This window comes from Chenopodium album, chromosome 4, assembly GCF_948465745.1.
Source record: "Chenopodium album chromosome 4, dcCheAlbu1.1, whole genome shotgun sequence".
NCBI classification, from domain to species: domain Eukaryota; kingdom Viridiplantae; phylum Streptophyta; class Magnoliopsida; order Caryophyllales; family Amaranthaceae; genus Chenopodium; species Chenopodium album.
Window position 1 is genome coordinate 79,134,402 of NC_137837.1, and position 20,153 is coordinate 79,154,554.

The window sequence follows — 20,153 nt, forward strand, 5'->3', positions numbered from 1 at the left end:
AAGAAAAGAATGAGAACAAGGATTATATACAGAAAAAAAACAATGTGTCATACCATATAGTAATTGTAAAAACTGCATATATTTTTCACAATTAACCTAATCATCTTCTAGTAAAGCATTTTGTGGAAATTTCACATTATAAAAAAGTGTTAAATGAACCTTGTACTCGATTGCCCGACTCAACATTTCATAGGTGGAGTTCCACCTAGTTGGACAATCCGGTGCTATTTTTATGGTTTTTATCCGTTGTTGCCTGCAAAAACCTTTCCATTCTTGATATCTCATGTTAGAGCTATTAATAGACATAATAGCATTCCTTATTTTGTGATAAAATGGACCAATTGCTTGTGTTTCATCCTTCACACACAAGTTAAGAACATGACAAATGCATCTAACATGAAGTGCATCTCCATCTAATATAACATCGGTCAATTGGTTTTTGACCAAATTCGCACTATATGTCATAGAAGTTGCATTATCGAAAGTCATAGACATAATTTTATCCCTAAGACTATATGCATCAATGGCTTTCATTAAATGATGTGAAATGTTAAGACCGGTATGAGGGTATTCAAGCATTTTGAAATGAATGATGCGTTTTTGTAACATCCACTCATTATCTAACCAATGACAAGTAACACATAAATAGTGGAGTCCGTAACCACCATCCCATGCATCGGCGGTTAAAGAAACTCTACTAGGAAGATTAGCTAATTCATTTACTAATTTCAATTTGTACTCTAGATAACTCTTCATGGCAGCAGATCGAACGGTTTTTCGGGAGATTTTTTTGTGTTTTGGTTGTAGTGCTCGGTTAATATAGTTGTTAAAAGCATCATTTTCAGCGAAAAGAAAAGGTTGTTCCGCATGTACAATCATTCTCCCAAGTTCATCCCTATCTCTCTCGTAATTGTAAATGAAGCTTTGTGGATGGAATTGAGAAATTTTGGGTTGGATTGGATCACTAGATGGTCCACCACATTTTTTTGTATGTCTACTAAGGTGTCCCGTCCCTCCCTTGGTATCGGCCGAGAAAATTTTACCACAAGTCCAACACTTGGCTTTTAGTCCATTTTTACTTAATTGATAATGTGACCAAAATTCACTCTTTCTTTTGGTTTGAGCAAAATCCTCTTCGGTACACCACTCTAATATGTTAGGATTTTGGGTGTTGGGCATTTGGGTGGATGGTTCACTCGACCCGCAGACTTGTGTTTGGCTACCTTGGGAAGGAGGAGGAAAAGGAAATTCATGTTGTTGAAATTAGGTTTGTTGAAATTGGGTCCAAGGAGCCATATCATCCATTTGTTCTTGCCCTCCCGTGTTTTGGGGATGAAAGAAAGGGATGGAAGTGTTTGGAAAGGGCATGTTAGGGGGGGGGGGGGAAAGGGCATGTTAGGGGGGGCATAGGCATTGAAGTGTTTGGATTTGGTGATTCCCTACGTTTTGACTTGGCTTTTCTAGAGAAGGAGGAAGCGTTCGGGTTTGATGCCATGATTAATTAATAATAATAACAATAAAAGTAATAATAACAATAAAAGTAACAATAACAATAATAATAATAATAATACAAATAACAATAACAATAACAAAGTAACAATAACAATAATAATAACAATTCACAACAATAATAATAACAATAACAATAAGAATTAGTAAGTAGTTTTTATATAAATTAAATTTTTAAAAATAATTATAATAATAGTAGATTACTTGGATCAATGAGATCCCAGGTAGGAGAGGTTAGGAGCGACGTTGTCCAGAGCCCAAGTCCCGCCTTAGACAGATTTCAACAATCCAAATAACCCACAATTAAAATATAAAGTAGTTTTTATATAATTAAGTAGTTCCAACTTCCAAGAATACAATAATAATAATAATAATAATAATAATAATAATAATAATAATAATAATAATAATAATAATAATAATAATAATAACAATAATAATAATAATAATAATAATAATAATAATAATAATAATAATAATAATAATAATAATAATAATAATAACAAGATTAACAACTAACAATAACAAATTAAAATAAAGTTGAGTTAGATCTTACAATGACGCTTCAATGCTTTCCCAAATTTATAATTTCCCGAACTTATAATTTCCCGAATTTATAATTTCCCGAATGTAAATATAACATTTTTTTTTTGGTAGTAGACTAATAAAAGTAATAATAGTAAAAATGTAAAATTTATAAGAGAGTAGGAATTTTTTTTTTTTTTTTCACAAAAGAGAGCAAGATTGTAGGATTTGTAGGAATTTGAGAATTGAGAATTTGGGAGTAAGAAAATTAGAGAATAAGAGAGAAGAGATGAGTTGATGAATTGTGAAAATTTTGGAGGAAAATATGAGGTATTTATAGGGAATTTGGGTGGGAAATTGGGGGGAAAACTAGCCGTTTATAGCTGTTGGAAAACGGCCAAAAACAGCTAGTTTTCCAACGGTAAAGGCACGGGCCGTGCCGGGCCGTGCCTTGCGGGCTCGTGCCGTTCCATGCCGTGCCCGGCCGTGCCACGTGCCGTGTCGCCGGGTCGTGCCAGCGTGCCACGTGCCTTGCCCGTGCCATTTCACAAAAATTTGTTCACGGTGGGCCGTGGGCCGTGCCAGAGTCGTGCCGGGCCCGTGCCGCCCGCGTGCCGGCACGGCCCGTGCCCATGTTTAATTTTCGCTCTTCATCTCCGCTCTCCAAGTTTCAAAACTCGTGTAAAAATAATGGGGGCATGTCAAATTTGCTTTCAAATTCTACAAAAGTTTCGAGACCAAGCTACATCCGATATCAAATCTCCACAACAGGTCTCGAGGGGGCATTTGTTGACACTGAAATTTTGTTAATTATTAGGTGTCAGATATATGTAAATAAGGAGATAAATATAAAAAATATAAGATATTTATCTTCAGGATGTTGTAGACTATTATCTTTTAATCTACGACTCTCGCTCTATATAAAGAGGGTCGAATCTAGAATTTAAGGAGGCTCAGATGGAACAAGTCACAAAGACTCCATCTCCTCCCTACTACCAAACATTGTAGGTACAGTATGGAATAAGCTGACAAGGTCCCGTACTATAAACAAATATCAAAAGTTCAAAACCTTAGCCCTTTGGAGAGAGGAATCAAGAGATCTACGAGAGTTGTAACTCACAAATTATCAATAAAAATTATTGTTCCCGTATATTTTCTACCTCTTTAATTATGCATTGCAGGTATGAATTTTTATGGTTTACATTTATACTCAATCCGCTCAAAATGGTCTCAAGTGACCTATAACTGGTTGACTAGGTAATTTTTTTTTTTTTAATTAAGATTAATGTACACAATTTAATTTCTTCAAAAAAATAAAATAAAAAAGTTAACAAAAAAAAGTAAAAAAAAAAAGAAAAAGAAAAAGAAAAAACCTTCACCACCTAAGCTGCTTCAATTCACCCACCATCATCCTCACCCAAACCCAGAACCACCATCCATCCCAGCTCCAAAACCACCGCCACCCAGAAACCACCACGTTGACGACGACCAGGATCCCACTCCAGCCAGCCCAACCCCAAAGGTGATATTATACCCCATTCGAAAATTGAAATTCACCAAACCAAACCATAGGAAACGGCGTGAATCTTGTCGGGGGACGACGGCGCGGTTGGAGTAGGGAAAGGGAAGATCGACTTGGCCGGGAAAGGGAGGTGGGTTGGTGGGTTGGGGGAGGGGAGGTGGGTTTCGTGGGTTAATTGGTGCCTGGGTTTCGTGGGGGAAGGAGGTGGGATGGTGGTTTGGGCGGCTGAAATTGGGCGAAATTGCAGCCTGAGTTTCGTGGGAGAAAGGGGGGGGGGGGGGGTGATGGTTTAAGGGAGGGGAGTCAGGAGCTGGTGTTGGCGTTGGGGTAAGGGGCCTGGGTGGCCGGAGCCACGGGGCAGGGGAGTCAGGGGCGACGGGGTAGGGTGGCTAGGGCTGGTGGGTGGTTTTTCAATTTTTTTATATTTTTTTCTTTAAATAAATTAACCTTTTTTTTAAAAAAAAATTATTTCAATTTATTTTATATTTATATTTTGACCAACTACATCCCGACACGTGTCATGTAACTTGTTATAACATGTTACAAAAAAATCCCAAAGGTGGGATTATTTTTCGCGAACACCCCAAAAGTGGGATTATTCCCAACAATTTTTCCTTTTTATTTAATCACTCAATAACCATCATTTTATTAATTCAATAATTATCAAAATCAAAATAGCACATATTTTGTTTGGTTGGCCACACTATGTGTCCGATTGACACACACAAAACATTAACCAGGTAACCCTTGTTTGCGTAGCGATGATCATTAGGCAGGGCGGGCCGGGCCGAAGCTAAAAAATTAATCTCACTTCTCGGGTCAAGCCAAGCTTCGTGCCGAATTTTTTGTGCCCAAAATGGTCGGATCGTGCGGGCTTTTTAGGCCATTTTCAAGTCGATCCTAAAAAAATCAACTAAATATGCATAAAAATACATTCTCAAACCTGCCCAAAAAAATTAATTTTTCGAGTCAGGTCGGGCTCGACCGCTCGACCCAATTTCAGGCTGAAAATTTATGCCCAACCCGCCCAAAATCAGCCCGGGCTAACCTTGATCACCTTTTATGTTTGAGTAACCTTTGATCGGGTAACCCCTGCCTGACTGAGTAACCATTGACTAGGTAATTTTTTATTGCGTAACCCATGACTGGTCGAATATCCCCTGATTAACCCCCAATTAATCGTGTAATCCCTAACTGATCGATTAACCCATGATCGAGTAACCCTTGACTAGCCAAGTAACACTTCAACAAATTAACCGGGTACACGGTGTTTTTTGAAATAAAAAATGTATACCTCATGTTTTCTACCCATCTCAAATTTTTTTTCTTTTTTCTTTTTTTCTTTTTTTAATAACAAGGAATTCCAATAATTACCAACATTTCACTTTGTGTTGTTTTCTTTCGCAAAAAAGTAATGAAGCGACTGAATATTTATAATAGCCAGGGTTTAATAATATTTATAGGGCTTAAAATAGTTTATGTATGCTTTGTAGAGTCGTATTTAAACAAAATAGAGTTTAAAAACTTTCCGAACTCTTAAAAATAAACATATGAGATTAGGAAAGTTATTTAAATAATAAAAATAAACTGTATTTTTTAAAAATAAAATATATTATATAAAATTATAAAATATTCAGGTATTACATCTAAAGAGGAGAAAACATTCTTAAAGTATCCACTACGGCCACTAAGCCTGGTTATTAGGCGGGTTGTGGTGGGTCAGTGCGGATTATTAATGGGGCGGGTCTCTTGCGAATTAAGGATAATTTTAAGCAGGTTAGGGTCGGATCAAGGCCAATGTGGGTCAGGGCCATCTGCAAAAGAAGATGGGACATTAATAGGGGTGAGCATAACAAGGTACCCTGTTGAAATTCTGGGAACCGGAACCTGTTGCAACATGTTCCTCAAAATAAGAACCGGAATCGGAACCTGTTGCAACAGGTTCCCCAAATTGATAACCGGAACTTGTTGCAACAGGTTCCTCAAATTGAGAATCGAAACTGGAACCTGTTGAACAAGTTCCTGGAAAGTGGGAACCGAAACCGAAACTTGTAGGTTTCGGTTCCGATTCAGGGTACCATGTCTTTCAATATATTTCGTACTTTTTTTTGCAAATAATTTTCAAAATAAATTGAAAGGTCATAAATTTACAGCTCTTACAACTTGCAAAAACATCAAACTAAAAATAGTTATTTATCAAATATAATACATATATTTATGTCTATTATTTATTAATTAATTTATAAAAATTTGGACTTAATTTGATGTATGATTTTTGTTTAAATAATACTTTTGATAGGTTACAAAGTACCCTATAGGTTCAGGTTCCAAAAGATCGAGAACTTGAACCGGAACCTTGCAAATTTTAAGATGCGCTATGGTGCACCTAGAAGTATGTCCACCACGCCTATACTTTTGAAGTAAAAAAAATTTGAACATTTAGTAGAATCATCTAAACATCGCAAATTTTGCACATTTATTTAAAAAATTTGAACAATCGCAATGCATGACGCCTATACTTTTTAACATTTAGTAAAAAATCTGAACAATCGTGAATTTTGAACATTTACTAAAAAATCCGAACATCGCAAAATTTTGAACATTTAGTAAAAAAAATCTGAAGAATAACAATGCACCACGCCTATACTTTTGAACATTTAGTGAAAAAATATGAACGATAACAAATTTTGAACATTTAGTTAAAAAAGTTTGAACAATGTCAAATTGAATTATTATGTGTCTGACTCGTAATAATTCAATAGTTTTGTAAAATAAATTGAACATTTACCGTATACAAAATGAACATTTCTTTATAAAATATGAACATAAAAATTACATATTTATGTTCAGTTATTGTGACGTGTTCATATTTTTTTTATTAAATATTCAATTTGTTTTGTAAAATGTTCAATTTTCTTTTACTAAATACACCACGCCTATACATTTGACGGATGGTGCACATAACACTAATTTGAGGACTCCTCTAATGGTCCATCTTCTAGCCCAAGTTGGAGCAGCCCAAAGTTATAATAACTTGCCACGTCAGAAGTTAGTTACCTGCAATAAAGTTTCTTTTATCTTAATTGTTTTTCTTTTCCTCATTAAATGCTTAGCTTAGCTGATATAAATACAACTATAAGACTATAAGTTGTTTTAATTCATTCAAAAAAATTCTTCTGTAATAAACTTCCACAAAATTCTCTCTCTAAAAAAACAATTACTCTGTCTTGCTCTCAAATTTTCCGCTGTTCTTCAACCTTTGACACTCTCACCTTTCTTTGACTTCTAACATGGTGATGATTACATTGGACCGTCATGCCCTGAGAGGGATTTGCACAGTACGTCAAAAGTTGCACAACGATTTTTTCCAACCAGTTATTTTACAGCGGCGACCGGAAGATGGTATCCGGACCGAAGCTCCGGTCAAAAAGAACGACCCCCTAATCATAATTCCGGCTCGTAATGCCGATTTTCCGGAGACCGATCCATACAATGTTCATTACCATATCCGTAGAAAAGGATCCGATAAGTCAGTATCCAGAGAATTAAGAGGTGGCTGGGCTAAATTTGTCATAGATAATCGTGAATTTTTAAGACTTGGTTCAGATGTAGAGTTTACCTGGCCCAATCAAGACTACTTGCTCTTGATTAGAATTGCGGCGCCGCCGCCGCAACTGCCATTTACCGTGGTGGTCCCAAGAAAACCGCGAACCAGACGCGAGAGAGTAGACGAAGATTCTGCCGCAGCTGAAGCCCTTAAGGTATTTCAAATTCTAAAGCATTCATAATTCCTAATTAGCCCTTAATGTGTTCTTGATATTTCCCACAAAAATGTGTTCTTGATTTTTTAACGATTAAATATTGAAATGTAACGTCGTAAAATTCTTCCTAATTACTACTTCGTATTTTCTTATTAGTTATCTTCCCCTGCTAATAATGTAAATAATTCTTACTACGGGTTTTTATGGAATTTTGCCACAGGCTGCAAGTGCTGGTGCTGGTGCTGGTGCTGGTGCGGGTGGTTCAAGTGCTGTTGATGATGCAGGTCCTGTGGAGCAGCAAGAAGAGTATGATACAAGACTTGTTCTTCTCAATGATCCGAATGATAATCATGTGTCAATCAAAACTGCCAATTGGCTGTCAAAAGGAAGTGATCTGAAAAGTGGGGATTTGATCAATGTTTGGATTGATTACAAGAATGAGAAAAAATTGGTGAAAATTTACATGAGTTATTCGAATACCAAGCCCACAAACCCGGTTTTAGATGTCGAAATCGATCTTTCGGAGAATTTGAAGGAGTTTGTGTATTTGGGGTTTTCCGGTTCAAGTGAAGGAAGTACTGAAGATCATCTGATTCAAAGTTTTGGTTTTCAGACTTTTGGATTTTTGCCTGTCAGACCTCATTTCAGGACTCATAATGTGTCTGACAGTACTGTGACAATCACTACTGCTCTGAGGCTTGAATCGAGCTCAAAGAATCGTCGAAAGAGGATTGGATTAAGCCTTGTGATCGCTGGTCCGGTATTCTGCTGCATTGTTTTGGTTGTTCTTGGTTTTGTTTTCTCCAAGAAATGGGTGAAAATCAGGAGACAGAAGAGTTTTAAGGCTGAAATGGTAACTGGTCCTAGAGAGTTTAGTTGTAGAGAGCTGAAGTTTGCTACAAAGGGGTTTCATTCGAGTAGGGTTCTTGGAAACCGCGCGTTTGGGACTGTAAACAAGGCTTATTTCCTGTCTTCAGGAGTAATTGCTGCTGTGAAGAGATCAAAGCATTATCATGAAAATAAGGCCGAGTTTCTTGCTGAGTTATCGATTATTGCTTGTTTGAGGCATAAAAACTTGGTTCAATTACAAGGTTGGTGTGCAGAAAAAGGTGAACTGTTGCTAGTTTATGATTATATGCCTAATGGAAGCCTCGACAAAGTGCTCTATCCCGAGACAAAAATCGACAACAACCTGCTCCCATGGCCTCAAAGATACAATGCTGTGGTGGGTTTAGCCTCAGTTCTGACATACTTGCACCAAGAGTGTGAGCAGCAGGTTATACATGGAGATATCAAGACTAGTAATGTGTTGTTAGATGGGAGTTTTAACCCAAAGCTGGGCGATTTCGGGTTAGCTAGGCTTATGGATCATGATAAAAGCTCTGTTTCAACTCTAACAGCCGGAACAATGGGGTACTTGGCTCCTGAGTATCTGCGGTATGGAAAAGCTACTGAAAAAACTGATGTTTTTAGCTTTGGTGTTGTGGTGCTTGAAGTAGCTTGTGGAAGGCAGCCAATAGAGCGAGTGATTGGTGATCAGAATGAGGTTAATTTGCTGGATTGGGTTTGGGGGTTGCATTCTCAAGGAAGGCTCCTGGAAGCTGCTGACCCGAGGTTGAAAAGGGAGTTTGATGAGGCACAAATGAAGAAGCTTCTGCTTGTTGGGTTGAGCTGCACGAATCCTGATTGCTTAGAGAGGCCTAACATGAGGAGGGTGCTTCAGATTCTTAACAATGAGGCCGGTCCTGTACTCGTTCCAAAATTGAAGCCCACCTTAATCTTCTCAAGCAGCCTTCCCCTCAGTACAGAAGACCTTGTTTCTGATTATGAAGTTTAGAGCAAGGCGTCAGAAGACCTGTTTCAGGATACAGTTCAGTCTACTCAGATTTTAAGGAGATTTGCTGAACAATTCTTACCACTTCTAGTTTCAAAACATTCTTTCATTTGTTTGTTTGATTTTTTTCTCTCATTCTTTTTGCACAGTGTTACAATGTGACATATTCTTTAATACTGTAAGTTCAAGTTTTACTTGAACTATGTTGCACATCTCATAGTTTAGGCAGTATGAACTCTCTTGGTACATTAGTACATTACACAACAAATGTAGTTGCTGTAACTCAATTAAATAAATACTTGAAAATTCCTTCTATGGCATTCTTTCAATTTCTCTTCATACATATATTATGCACAACAATGAAAGTAACTTACATGATTGAGCACTTGTGCTCAGAGTTGGCTATGCTGTGATACCTCTGGTACTCGAAACTGATTGGTCTGATTAGCTTATCCACCTGGTTTCCTTTCTTCATGGCAACTTAAAGTAACTACTATGAAATGTACGACCCTTTGTGCATAATTTAGTGTTATGTCTTTCCGGAGTTAAAGCATTGATCATAGAATTTTACCATTTTATTGCACCCCACTTCCCCTGTTGAAGAAGATGATGAGTGGGGTATAACCCTTTTCTTTATATATTTTTTCCTGCTAATTTGAATTATATAGAATTTTTTGCTACTGAGGTGTCCTGAACTCCTGATTCACTTGTATCCCAAGTTAAGAATTTTACCTTGATGTAACTTGATTGTTGTTGAGTGTGACTTCTCAAGTGACCCACATTAAAAATTCAAGGGTTATTTTTAACAAGAAAGTCTTTTATGATATTATGAAGGTTGGAATTTGAAAGTCAAGGGTACTGTGTAGCTGTAGAATGTCAGATACCCTCCTAATGGCTTACATTTTTTCCCAAAGTCAAGCAAATAATATGCAAAAAATGTGTTTAGTTCTTTAGCAATTTGTTGAACTAAATGACAAAGGCATTGCTGGGGAGGAGGTAGATTCAGACAAAATAATAGATGGTTAAATATGTGCTGAATCAGATTCTAAACTGCAGCTTGCTGACTTGAGTATTAGCTCATTGTGGAAATTTGTGTGTTTGTTGCGAATCTTGCATATACCTAGGAAAATTAAAGTTCCTTCATTGTGATTAAAAAAATTCCTTTCATGATATGAGCTAAAACAGTTGCTCTGGTAAATCAGGGGAATAAATGCTGTCACTAATTCTGAAAAATATGTTGTTATAATAAGATATCATTAATACTCTCTGTGTAAATCCTTGTTTGTGTTTACATGATGAGACTATTTTTCTCTCTGGATGAGAATACGAATTTCTAAACTTCTGGAGTTTTGTAGGTGATAACTGAAACATTACAATTATTGGTGTGAGTCTGATGGCCAATAATAATGACTTAAAGGAGTCCCTAATATCAAATCCCTCAAATCAAAAGGATGCAGTCAAGAAGAGAAGGTTTCGCCGGGTAAAGAGTGCACCTCCCGCTGAGCTTATTCCTGGAGAAGTAGATGGCAGCGCGGCTTCTGCTAGAACATCTGAATCCGTATTTGGGAGTCTGCATCATAGTTTAATAGAAGTTGCTGCATATTTGTTCATTTACTTGGTTGTTGGCGTCATTTGCTTTTACTCAGTCAGATATCACATCAGTGGTCAAAAAACAAATGACGTATTTGATGCTCTTTATCTCACCATTGTCACCATGACTACAGTCGGATATGGGGACCTGGTCCCACAGAGTGTCTCTGGAAAGCTCCTTGCTTGTGCCTTTGTCTTCATAGGCATGGCTTTAGTTGGATCGGTTCTTAGTAGAGGAGCAGATTATCTAGTTGAGAAGCAGGAGGCATTGATGGTGAAAGCTTTGCATATGAGACAAAAACTCGGTCCAAGCGATATTATGAAGGAAATTGAAACAAACAAATCTAGATACAAATTCATCTTGTCATCAATATTTCTCTTGATACTCATCATGACTGGAACACTCTTCTTGACATTTGTTGAGAAGTTGGATATTGTAAACGCGTTTTATTGTGTTTGCTGTACCATCACTACCCTGGGGTATGGTGATCGCAGTTTCTCTACTGAGGGAGGTCGTTTGTTTGCAGTTGTGTGGATTCTGACAAGCACAATATGCTTAGCTCAGTTTTTCCTCTATCTTACTGAGATAAACACTGAAAAGAGACAAAAGTACCTTGTGCACTGTGTTCTTACTCGACATATGACCAATGTGGATCTTGAGGCTGTTGATATAGATGATGATGGAGTTGTCAAGTAAGTGAAAGTTATGCATCTTAGCTAGTGAAAGTTATGCATCTTAGCTAGTGAAAGTTATGCATCTTAGCTTCTTTATTAGCTCTTATCTGAACAAATGTTTATTTCTCTTAATATATGTGAACTTTTTGGCCTAATCTTGACTTATTTGATCTTATGAATTAACTCTAGTTGCCCATATCAGAACTTTTAACCATTCTTGAACCTTTTCTGAACCTCTTGGCCTTATTTGGAGTTTGTGTCCTTAATTTATATATGTATAGGCGGTAAGAACAAAGCCTTGTTACATTCTATCCTTGAATTGCATAATTTTCTGCTGCTGAAGTAAACTTTATGATTTAATTGTTAGTGATGATGATGGAGCTTTAATTAAAAATGAAATATCATATTTCTTTGTACAATTTCTCCTTTTTTTTTCTCCTTCATCTTTCTGTTTTTTTTGAGGATTTATATACTTTTGATTCCTTACAAGCTTGCTCGAACTATACAAGAGAAAGTAAAATCTTTCCAGCATAAGTAAATTATGTGCATCCATTAACTTAGTTCTGTATATTGAATTCTTTCAGTGCTGCTGAATTTGTTCTATATAAGCTCAAAGAGTTGGGAAAAATCACTAAGGACGATATATCTCTTATGATGGAAGAATTTGAAGAATTGGATGTTGATCAGTCAGGAACTTTATCCTTGTGTGATTTAGCACTAGCTCAATCATCTCCACAAGCAAAAGGATCAACTTCTGATCAAGGGTAGACCTTGTTGATAAGGCATTTTTGAAAACAAGAGACTTTATTTGTCTATATATATACTACCTCCGTTACATATTATGTGCAACGATTAGACATTTTTCCTCTCTACTTTATGTCAAATCGTTGCAAATAATATGTAACGGAGGTAGTATATATATTTCAAGATCACATCAACTATGTTGTAAGTAGCTCGATTTCTGAGCTCGCTGGTTTCACTTATTCCGCAATCTCCTGGCCATGCTTTAACCACAGTTCTGATTCTCATATTTTTATTGAAGATGATAATCTTACTGTTATTAATATTTTACAGGGTTCTTATGGCGGATATCAAGGCTATCTTGGATTCTTTTAGTAATTCTACTTCGATTTATCAAGATATTGATCCGTTTTTAGATAGTACATTTTTTTTTCTCCTAAACTCCTCCGTGTATCTTACCAACTCTTTGCCTAACCTTTTTGAAATGAATGTTCAGCAACAAGTGCAAAAACTGATCTTTGTTTACTCTCAATTGGTCTTGTATGGACCCAGTCTACAATAAATTATTGTAGACCCAAAATTTGACACTTTTAAATAATATAATCACATTATGGATGATATAATCACTTTTTAAGACGATATAATTATCTTTTTGTGAGTCATATTTTGAATTATATAATCTCATATTAAACATTTAATAATGAGATTATATAATTATCTTTAGGATGATAAAATTTTAAAATCATCTTTTGAATGATGTAATTTACTATTTGATACTTTTTATAATGATAAATTTATTACTCTTTGCCTAACCTTTTTGAAATGAATGTTCAACAAGAAATAAAAAACTGATCTTTGTTTAGTTATCAATATAATTACACAAACCTATGAGATAAGATACTCAAAGGAAAAAAAAAAAAAAAAAAAAACATCCAAGGCACTTTCACGAAAAGCATTTAGCTATAGTTATTAAATAAAAATACAACATGTTTCAAAAAAAAAAAAAAAAAAAAAAAACATCCAAGACACCTTCACGAAAAGCATTTAGCAATAGTTATTAAATACAAATACAACATTTTTCGAAAAAAAAAATACAAAAAATTAGAACAACTTGTAGGTAAAGATAAATAGATGATTTCCTTAAAAAAAAAATAATGATAACTTGCAGGCTGCCTTGGACCAAGGTGATCATAATACTTTAATCGAACAGGTGACTGAGGCTTTTGGTAAATTATTCAATGTGTTCTCAACTGACATCTGATTTGGAGTTCGATACTGTGATAAGCATATGACTATTTCCTCCAAAACTAATGCATGTCTCAAGAGAAACTGGATCATTCCTACTTCCCGTCCTAATCCATAGTATTCCTTTATCACTACTCTTTTGAGTCGATACCTGCAACATAAAGGGATTTCATGATCTGTACTAAAAAATTCTTGTTCCAACTCCAGTTCTTCTTTCCTATACGAACAGTGTTTGACACTGCGACCATACGTAGAGTGTTCGGCACTGTAATACATAGTGAGTCCCTGCAAAGTGAACAACAATAATAATCAAAATTTAAAATTTGTAAAAAAAAAAAAAACTTAGATTTACAACATTTAATAGGAGGTAAAATTTGTTATATACATCTTGGTGTACCCCAACTAACTTAGGGTTGATTTTTACTCTTTATTTAATAATAAAATGAAAAATAATCATCAAAATGAGAACATCTTAAATACTCATGGGTGTAGTACACCCGAGTGTATATAACAACCTCCCGAAGGAAAAACCTGTGTTCTATGTCCCGCAACAACAATTGGCATAAGACTAAAACCTAACCACCCAGAACTAATCCTCAAATCCGGATTAACCCAAAGGGTGAACCGGGTGGAACACTAAAATAAAAAATAATGATACTAAAATCACACACCAACCTCTGTGAAAACAAGTGTTTCTAAGACAGGTGAACAGTTGAGAAGGGGCAACAACAGTTTATTCCAGTAATTATCAGTACCGCCACCACCCAGCTCTAGATGTGTCAGATTAGGAAACACGGGCAGTTGATCCTTTAAGACCTTTTCATCAACATAGTCGAACTCCTACAACCACAATTGGTAAATTTCATAATTCATAATGTACAGATAAAAGGATAATTCAGCTTAAAACAAAATTAGAGTTTGAGACATACCTGTACTATAAAGCTGCACAACGATAAATGTTGAGCATAAGACAAGGGTCTAACGAGGCTAAGCATTACCTCAATCATTGGTACAGATTCCTCAAATTTTAAGAGACTCTCTATCCGCAAAACTGCTTTAACAAGACAATGCATTGCTGGGATTGAGTAACATTTAGCTAAATTATCACGGTATTCAAGGAGCTCCAAATTGGGAGTATTGATAAGCACAAAGTCACTGTTATCTTCTTGAAAATCAGGCCATTTAATCATTATTAAACACAATCTTCGAAGGGATGTCGATGTTATAGCTGTGATGTTGACATGGTTGGTAAAGGGTTTGAATGTAAGGTCTTCAAGTACAGGACAGCTTGAAACTAGCCTCGGCAGAAAGCCATCCTCAGAAAGAGAAGGCGAAGAGAAGAGAAGCAGTTTCAAGTTTGGAAGACGATAAGATGGCATGGTAAAAACTTGATCAAGACCAAGATTGACCTCGAGCTTCAACGTCTCCAACGTTTCACATGTGAAAATAGCCGGGGGCAGCTGGGAATCACCTGGTTCCCTCACCAGAATGCGGAGGTCAAGCTCCCTAAGGCCGCAAAGATTCAATGGATAAGAGATCCACGTATAAAGTCCCGGAGATTTCAAGTGAGGGAGACAACCTTGCTTACACCCAATAACAGTGCAACCTTTATACTTAAAGTAGGTTGTATCAAAGTCCGCGGTGTTAACATGAAGTCTAAACTTGGTGAGATACTGAGATTGATGTGCTTGGAGTAAAGTATCGACAAAGCTCACGAAAGTAGGGAAACGTTCAATTGCATAGGGATGTTTCAAACAAAGAGATATAGGGGAAATATCCAAGTCAAGGTTCGTAAGCAAAGGGAAAACACGCCTCAATCTCCTAGACAAGACGGAAGTAGCGGCGGCATCCTTGGTGGGAAGCAAAGAAAGGATCCGAATTAACAATTCATCAGGCAAACTGGTGAGCCTATCTACCAACACATGACTAGCGTTGTGATTTTGAATATCCCATACAGTAGTATAAGTTGCAGTACATGGTTTCAAGCTCCAATCCATACACCAAGCGATTCCTGCTCTAGATAAATAAATAATTAATTAGAGAACTCAGTTAAAACACAGATATAGCAAGACTGCCACCAATGCCTTCTCTAAATTCTGATCAAATTGACTGAAATCTAGGATGAATCTGTAGATGCACCACAATGTAGATGCATCCGTACCACAACCGATACCAAAAGGTCGAAGCTAGCAAGAATTGTATAGCCGGGACCCAAAAGGCACTGCCTTTTGGAATTGACAGCTTGTAATACAGGAACGGGGATGTCAAACGGGCAAGAAGCCTATACAGGAACGCAAAGATTTTATAAGCAAATATACAACTAACCAAGCTTTGACAACTAGTAAAAACGTTCAGGGGCTGTTTGGTACCCAAGACCTCGGATTGAATCCCATCTATATGACTAGAAAGCTAAGACAACACATAAACCCAACAGAAACCTCAACCTCAACCTCAGAATTCCTGCTTGGTGTCCTTTCTGCCTAAATTCACCAGAAACTATTGAGCACTTGTTCCTGCATTGCTCTAGAGCCAAGGAGTTTTGGAACTTGATTCCCCCTCTCACCCCTTTTAATTGTAACCTGCCCTGGAAAGATTGGCTCACCCAAAACCTCAAACACTCACAAATTTTCCTACTCAAACAAAATTCTCCCATAAATCAAGCTGTCCACCAGTGCATATGGGCTGCTTCTGAGTGTCACTTCTCCTGTGTACAATCAGAAAGTCCTACTGCCTGGTTGCTTCCCTCCTTCCCCTTTATAAAAATAAATTGTGATGCTTCTTTTAGCCAAGGAACCCTGGTGTAGGTGCTATCTGTAGAAACCACTTAGATGACTGGATTGAGGGTTTCTTATGGAGAGGTTACTCCTCTAACAGTCATAATGCTGAACTCAAAGCTTTGGAGTTAAGCATGACTTGGATTAAGAACAAAAGATGGCAGCATGTGATCCTATGTTCCGATGCAAAGAGAGCAGTTGAGGAGTTAATCACAAATGAGGAAGTGCAAAACATGCCTAACTTGGTTAAAAATTGCAGGGACCTGCTAAGGGAGCTCCCCCATCTGGAATTGCGCTTTGAGGAGCGTGGAAGCAATGCAGTAGCAGACTATTTGGCGAAAGATGCAAGAAGGAACATGGAGGCTATGAATCTAATCAGTGTTTTGTATCATCCCCCTCCCAGTTGTATGGCAACTTTTGAAAGTGAGCGTAGCTCAAACTTTGCTAATTGTAATCTTGAACATGATGTCCCAGCCTACAACTCTGGTCATGTAACTAATTTTGCTACTACTGATTAATCTATGCATCTTTCCCTCAAAAAAAAAAAAAAAACTAAACAAAACAAAACAAAAAAAAACTGGCAGTAGATTCAACAATAATCCCAGAAAGGATCAACAACTTTCTTAGATAAGTGAAAGAATTGGATTGTTTTTTAGCAATACCCAAACAAATTTATAAATAAACCATCAAATTATAACATTAAATTAACCCCAAAAAAATTCAGAAAAACTAATCAAAAACAGTACTCAAACAAACACCTTTTACAATTAATTACAAACAGGCAAGAATCATGGAAACAAAGATGACCCATTAAAGCAAAATTGATATTATTAAAAGAGTTAGAACTAAAACTGATGAATTAATTACAACTAATAAAATTGAAGAAATTGATTAAAAGGGGAATTCAGAAAAAGATAAAAGTACAGATTCAGTTTAAAAATATCAAAACTCCATCCTAGCATTAATTATAGGGTTCTACAACCAAATTTGACTCAAATTAAATTATTCTCGCTTAAGAATATATATATATGAATAGAACAAATTCTAACTTTAGAATAATCAAATTACAACCAATTTATAGTTCAATAATCAATCCACCTTAGAAGTACCCTAAATTGAATTAAATTGAGGATTAACACTACATTGTGAAATTGATATCCGATGATCTTACCTCAAAAGCTGCTTCGGGGAGAAATCTGACAAGCCGCTTCAACAGTATGCTAGATTCCACAATAGAGTGAAAAAAAAAAACTTTTATTTTGACTTTTACCCAAAAAACAAAAAAAAAAAAAAATCAAAATATTATTTTTTACAACCATAACTTAAACTTTTATTTTACCAAAAAAAAAAAAAAAAAAAAAAAGTATCAAAATATTATTTTTTACAACCAACACTTTAAATTTTATCTTACCACAAAAAACAATTTAAAAAGTTGTTTTTTACCGCCTAACGTCAAGAAAACCGTTATATTTTTTTTTTCGAATTTCGTGCGCAAAATATGTTTTTCATAGGTTTAGGGGCTATTTGTGTTAAAAGAAAAAAAGTTTAGGAGGTGATTTTAATCCTACTTACGGGTCCAATTTGAGATAAAAAATTATCGAAAATGCCTTATTTTACGTGTTCAAGCAAATCGAGGTATTTTTTAAACACGCAAAATGAGGCATTTCCAATATTTTTTTGTCAATTCTAACCACAAATTGGTTTCGTGGGGACAAAATGCCCCCTAAAACCTCTAAAGAGCATGTGTTTGACAAGAAAATCGAAAATTTTTAGAAATTTCGTTAGGTTTTTTAAAATCGGTAGTAAAAAATAATTTTTTATTTTTTATTTGGTGGTAAAATAGACCTTTTGGTGGACAACACAATTTTTTGATTTTTTTTGTGGTAAAAGTAAAAAAAAAATTTTTAAAAAAACAAAAAAAAAAAACCTTGCTTCCGTCACAAAGTCTTATATGTGGCTGGCCACACAGCCATTACAAAGGTTACTTAGTTAGTGTTATAGTGGTTACTCGATCAGTATTACATAAGTTACTTGGTCAATTTTAAGGGGTTTTTGTTCTTTTATAAGTGGTGATGTAGTGTGGCTAGCCACACACAAGACTGACTGAAAATTCTATTGTCAATAAAAAGATATTTTTTTTTCAAAAGAATGATAAAATATTTTATGGAAATTTTTTTATCCCAAATAAATCTATCCAATTTTATCCAAGGTGGCACCTAATCTAATCACAATTATATCCATTTGTTGCCTATTTTGCAAGAAAATTTCATATGTGCTTTTTACAAACTCGGGAAAAAACTCTCTTTATAGATTGACCAGACGCTAAGCAATATGCAGAGAATACACGGAAGAATAGCACATTTTCTGTCTGGCTGGCCATACTGTGTGGCCGACTGACACATACAAAACATTAACCAGGTAACCCTTAGCTTGTTTGAGTAGAGGTGATCATTGGGCGGGCCGGGCCGAAGCTAAAAAATTAATCCTACTTCTTGGATCGGGCCAAGCTTCGGGCCGAAATTTTTGTGCCCAAATTGGTCGGGCCGTGCGGGCTTTTCGGGTCAGGCCAACAAAAATCAACTAAATATTCATAAAAGTACATCCCAAATCTATCCATAATAATTAAACTTTCGGGCTGAAAAATGCTGCCCAAAATCAGGTCGAGCCGGGCTAACGGGCAGGCTAACCTTGATCACCTCTATGTTTGAGTAACCTTTTGACCTGGTAACCCTGCCCGATTAAGTAACCATTGATTAGGTAACTCTTTATTGCGTAACCCATGACTGGCTGAATATCCCCTACTTGATTAACCCCCAATAAACCGAGTAATCCCTAATTAATCGAGTAACCTTTGACCAGCTAAGTAACACTTCAACAAATTAACCGGTCACACGATGTTTTGTGAAACAAAAAATGTATACCTCATGTTTTCTACCCATCTCATTTTTTATTTTTTTTTATTATTATTTTTTTAATAACAAGGAATTCCAATAATTACTAACATTTCACTTTGTGTTGTTTTCTTTTGCAAAAAAGTAATGAAGCAACATAATATTTATAATAGTTAGGGTTTAATTATATTTATAGGGTTTAAAATAGTTTATGTATGCTTTGTATAGTATAGTCCTATCTAAAAAAAAAATATGATTTTAAAACTTTCCGAACTCTAAAATAAACATATGAGATTAGGAAAGTTATTTAGATAATAAAAACAAACTATATATTTTTTTAATTAAATACTAGTATGTTATATAAAATCATAAAAATATTTGGCTATCTATCTATCTTCTATTAACCTATACTAAAAGCGAATCCTTCCGTGACACTTGTCATTATGTTGTGAAAAATTTTCCCGCTTTTTTTTTTTTTTTTTTTTTTTTGCAAAATCTTTTAGTAAACTACTTATACCTTATGAATTTTATTTCCAGTTTGACAACCATATTCCATTTATACTCAAATGAAATATTCGATAATTTTTTTATATACTTTATATTTTGTAATATTATTATTAAAAAAATTTATCAACCGTGCATTGCACGGGATTTTAACCTAGTTACATCTAAAGAGGAGAAAAAATTCTTAAAAGTACCCACTACGATCACTAGGCCTGGTTATTAGACGAGTTGTGATGGGTCAGTGCGGATTATGAACGGGGCGGGTCTCTCACGGATCAAGGAGAATTTTAAGCAGGTTAGTGTCGGGTCAAGGTCAATGTGGGTCAGGGCCATAAGCAAAAGAAGATGGGCCATTAATATGGGTGAGCATAACAAGGTACCTTGTTGAAATTCTGGAAACCGGAACCGGAACCTGTGGCAACAGGTTTCTAAAAGTGAGAACCGGAATCAGATCAGTTGCAACAGGTTCCTCAAATTGAAAACCGGAACTTGTTGAACAGGTTCCTGGAAAGTGGGAACCGAAACCGAAACTTGCAAGTTCCGGTTTTGATTCAGGGTACCATGTTTTCAATATATATTTCG

The 20,153-nt window shown here is 35.9% G+C and overlaps 1 protein-coding gene and 2 pseudogenes across 1 annotated transcript; 2 read left to right on the top strand and 1 right to left on the bottom strand.

Moving 5' to 3' along the window:
• The first annotated feature begins 6,846 nt into the window (after positions 1 to 6,846).
• LOC145628309 (putative L-type lectin-domain containing receptor kinase S.7 pseudogene) lies at positions 6,847 to 9,313 on the top strand (annotated as a pseudogene).
• Positions 9,314 to 10,544: 1,231 nt separating this feature from the next.
• On the top strand, positions 10,545 to 12,184 carry LOC145628310 (two-pore potassium channel 1 pseudogene; annotated as a pseudogene).
• Positions 12,185 to 12,911: 727 nt separating this feature from the next.
• Positions 12,912 to 17,748, bottom strand: LOC145629459 (F-box/LRR-repeat protein At4g14103-like). Its single transcript, XM_081682067.1, has 4 exons — positions 17,348 to 17,748; positions 14,332 to 15,413; positions 14,078 to 14,242; positions 12,912 to 13,687 (listed from the first exon to the last, which is right to left on the bottom strand). Exons 2-4 carry the CDS (start codon positions 15,397 to 15,399, stop codon positions 13,346 to 13,348), a joined length of 1,575 nt encoding a protein of 524 aa, XP_081538193.1. The 5' UTR covers positions 15,400 to 15,413; positions 17,348 to 17,748; the 3' UTR covers positions 12,912 to 13,345.
• Positions 17,749 to 20,153: the final 2,405 nt, after the last annotated feature.

Coding starts and splice junctions, on each gene's coding strand:
- LOC145629459 (XM_081682067.1), bottom strand. CDS start 15,399: ATGGATTGGAGCTTGAAACCATGTACTGCAACTTATACTACTGTATGG. Junction 14,243..14,331: donor TGTGCAGCTTTATAGTACAG/GTATGTCTCAAA, acceptor TTGTGGTTGTAG/GAGTTCGACTATGTTGATGA. Junction 13,688..14,077: donor AAACACTTGTTTTCACAGAG/GTTGGTGTGTGA, acceptor TTCACTTTGCAG/GGACTCACTATGTATTACAG.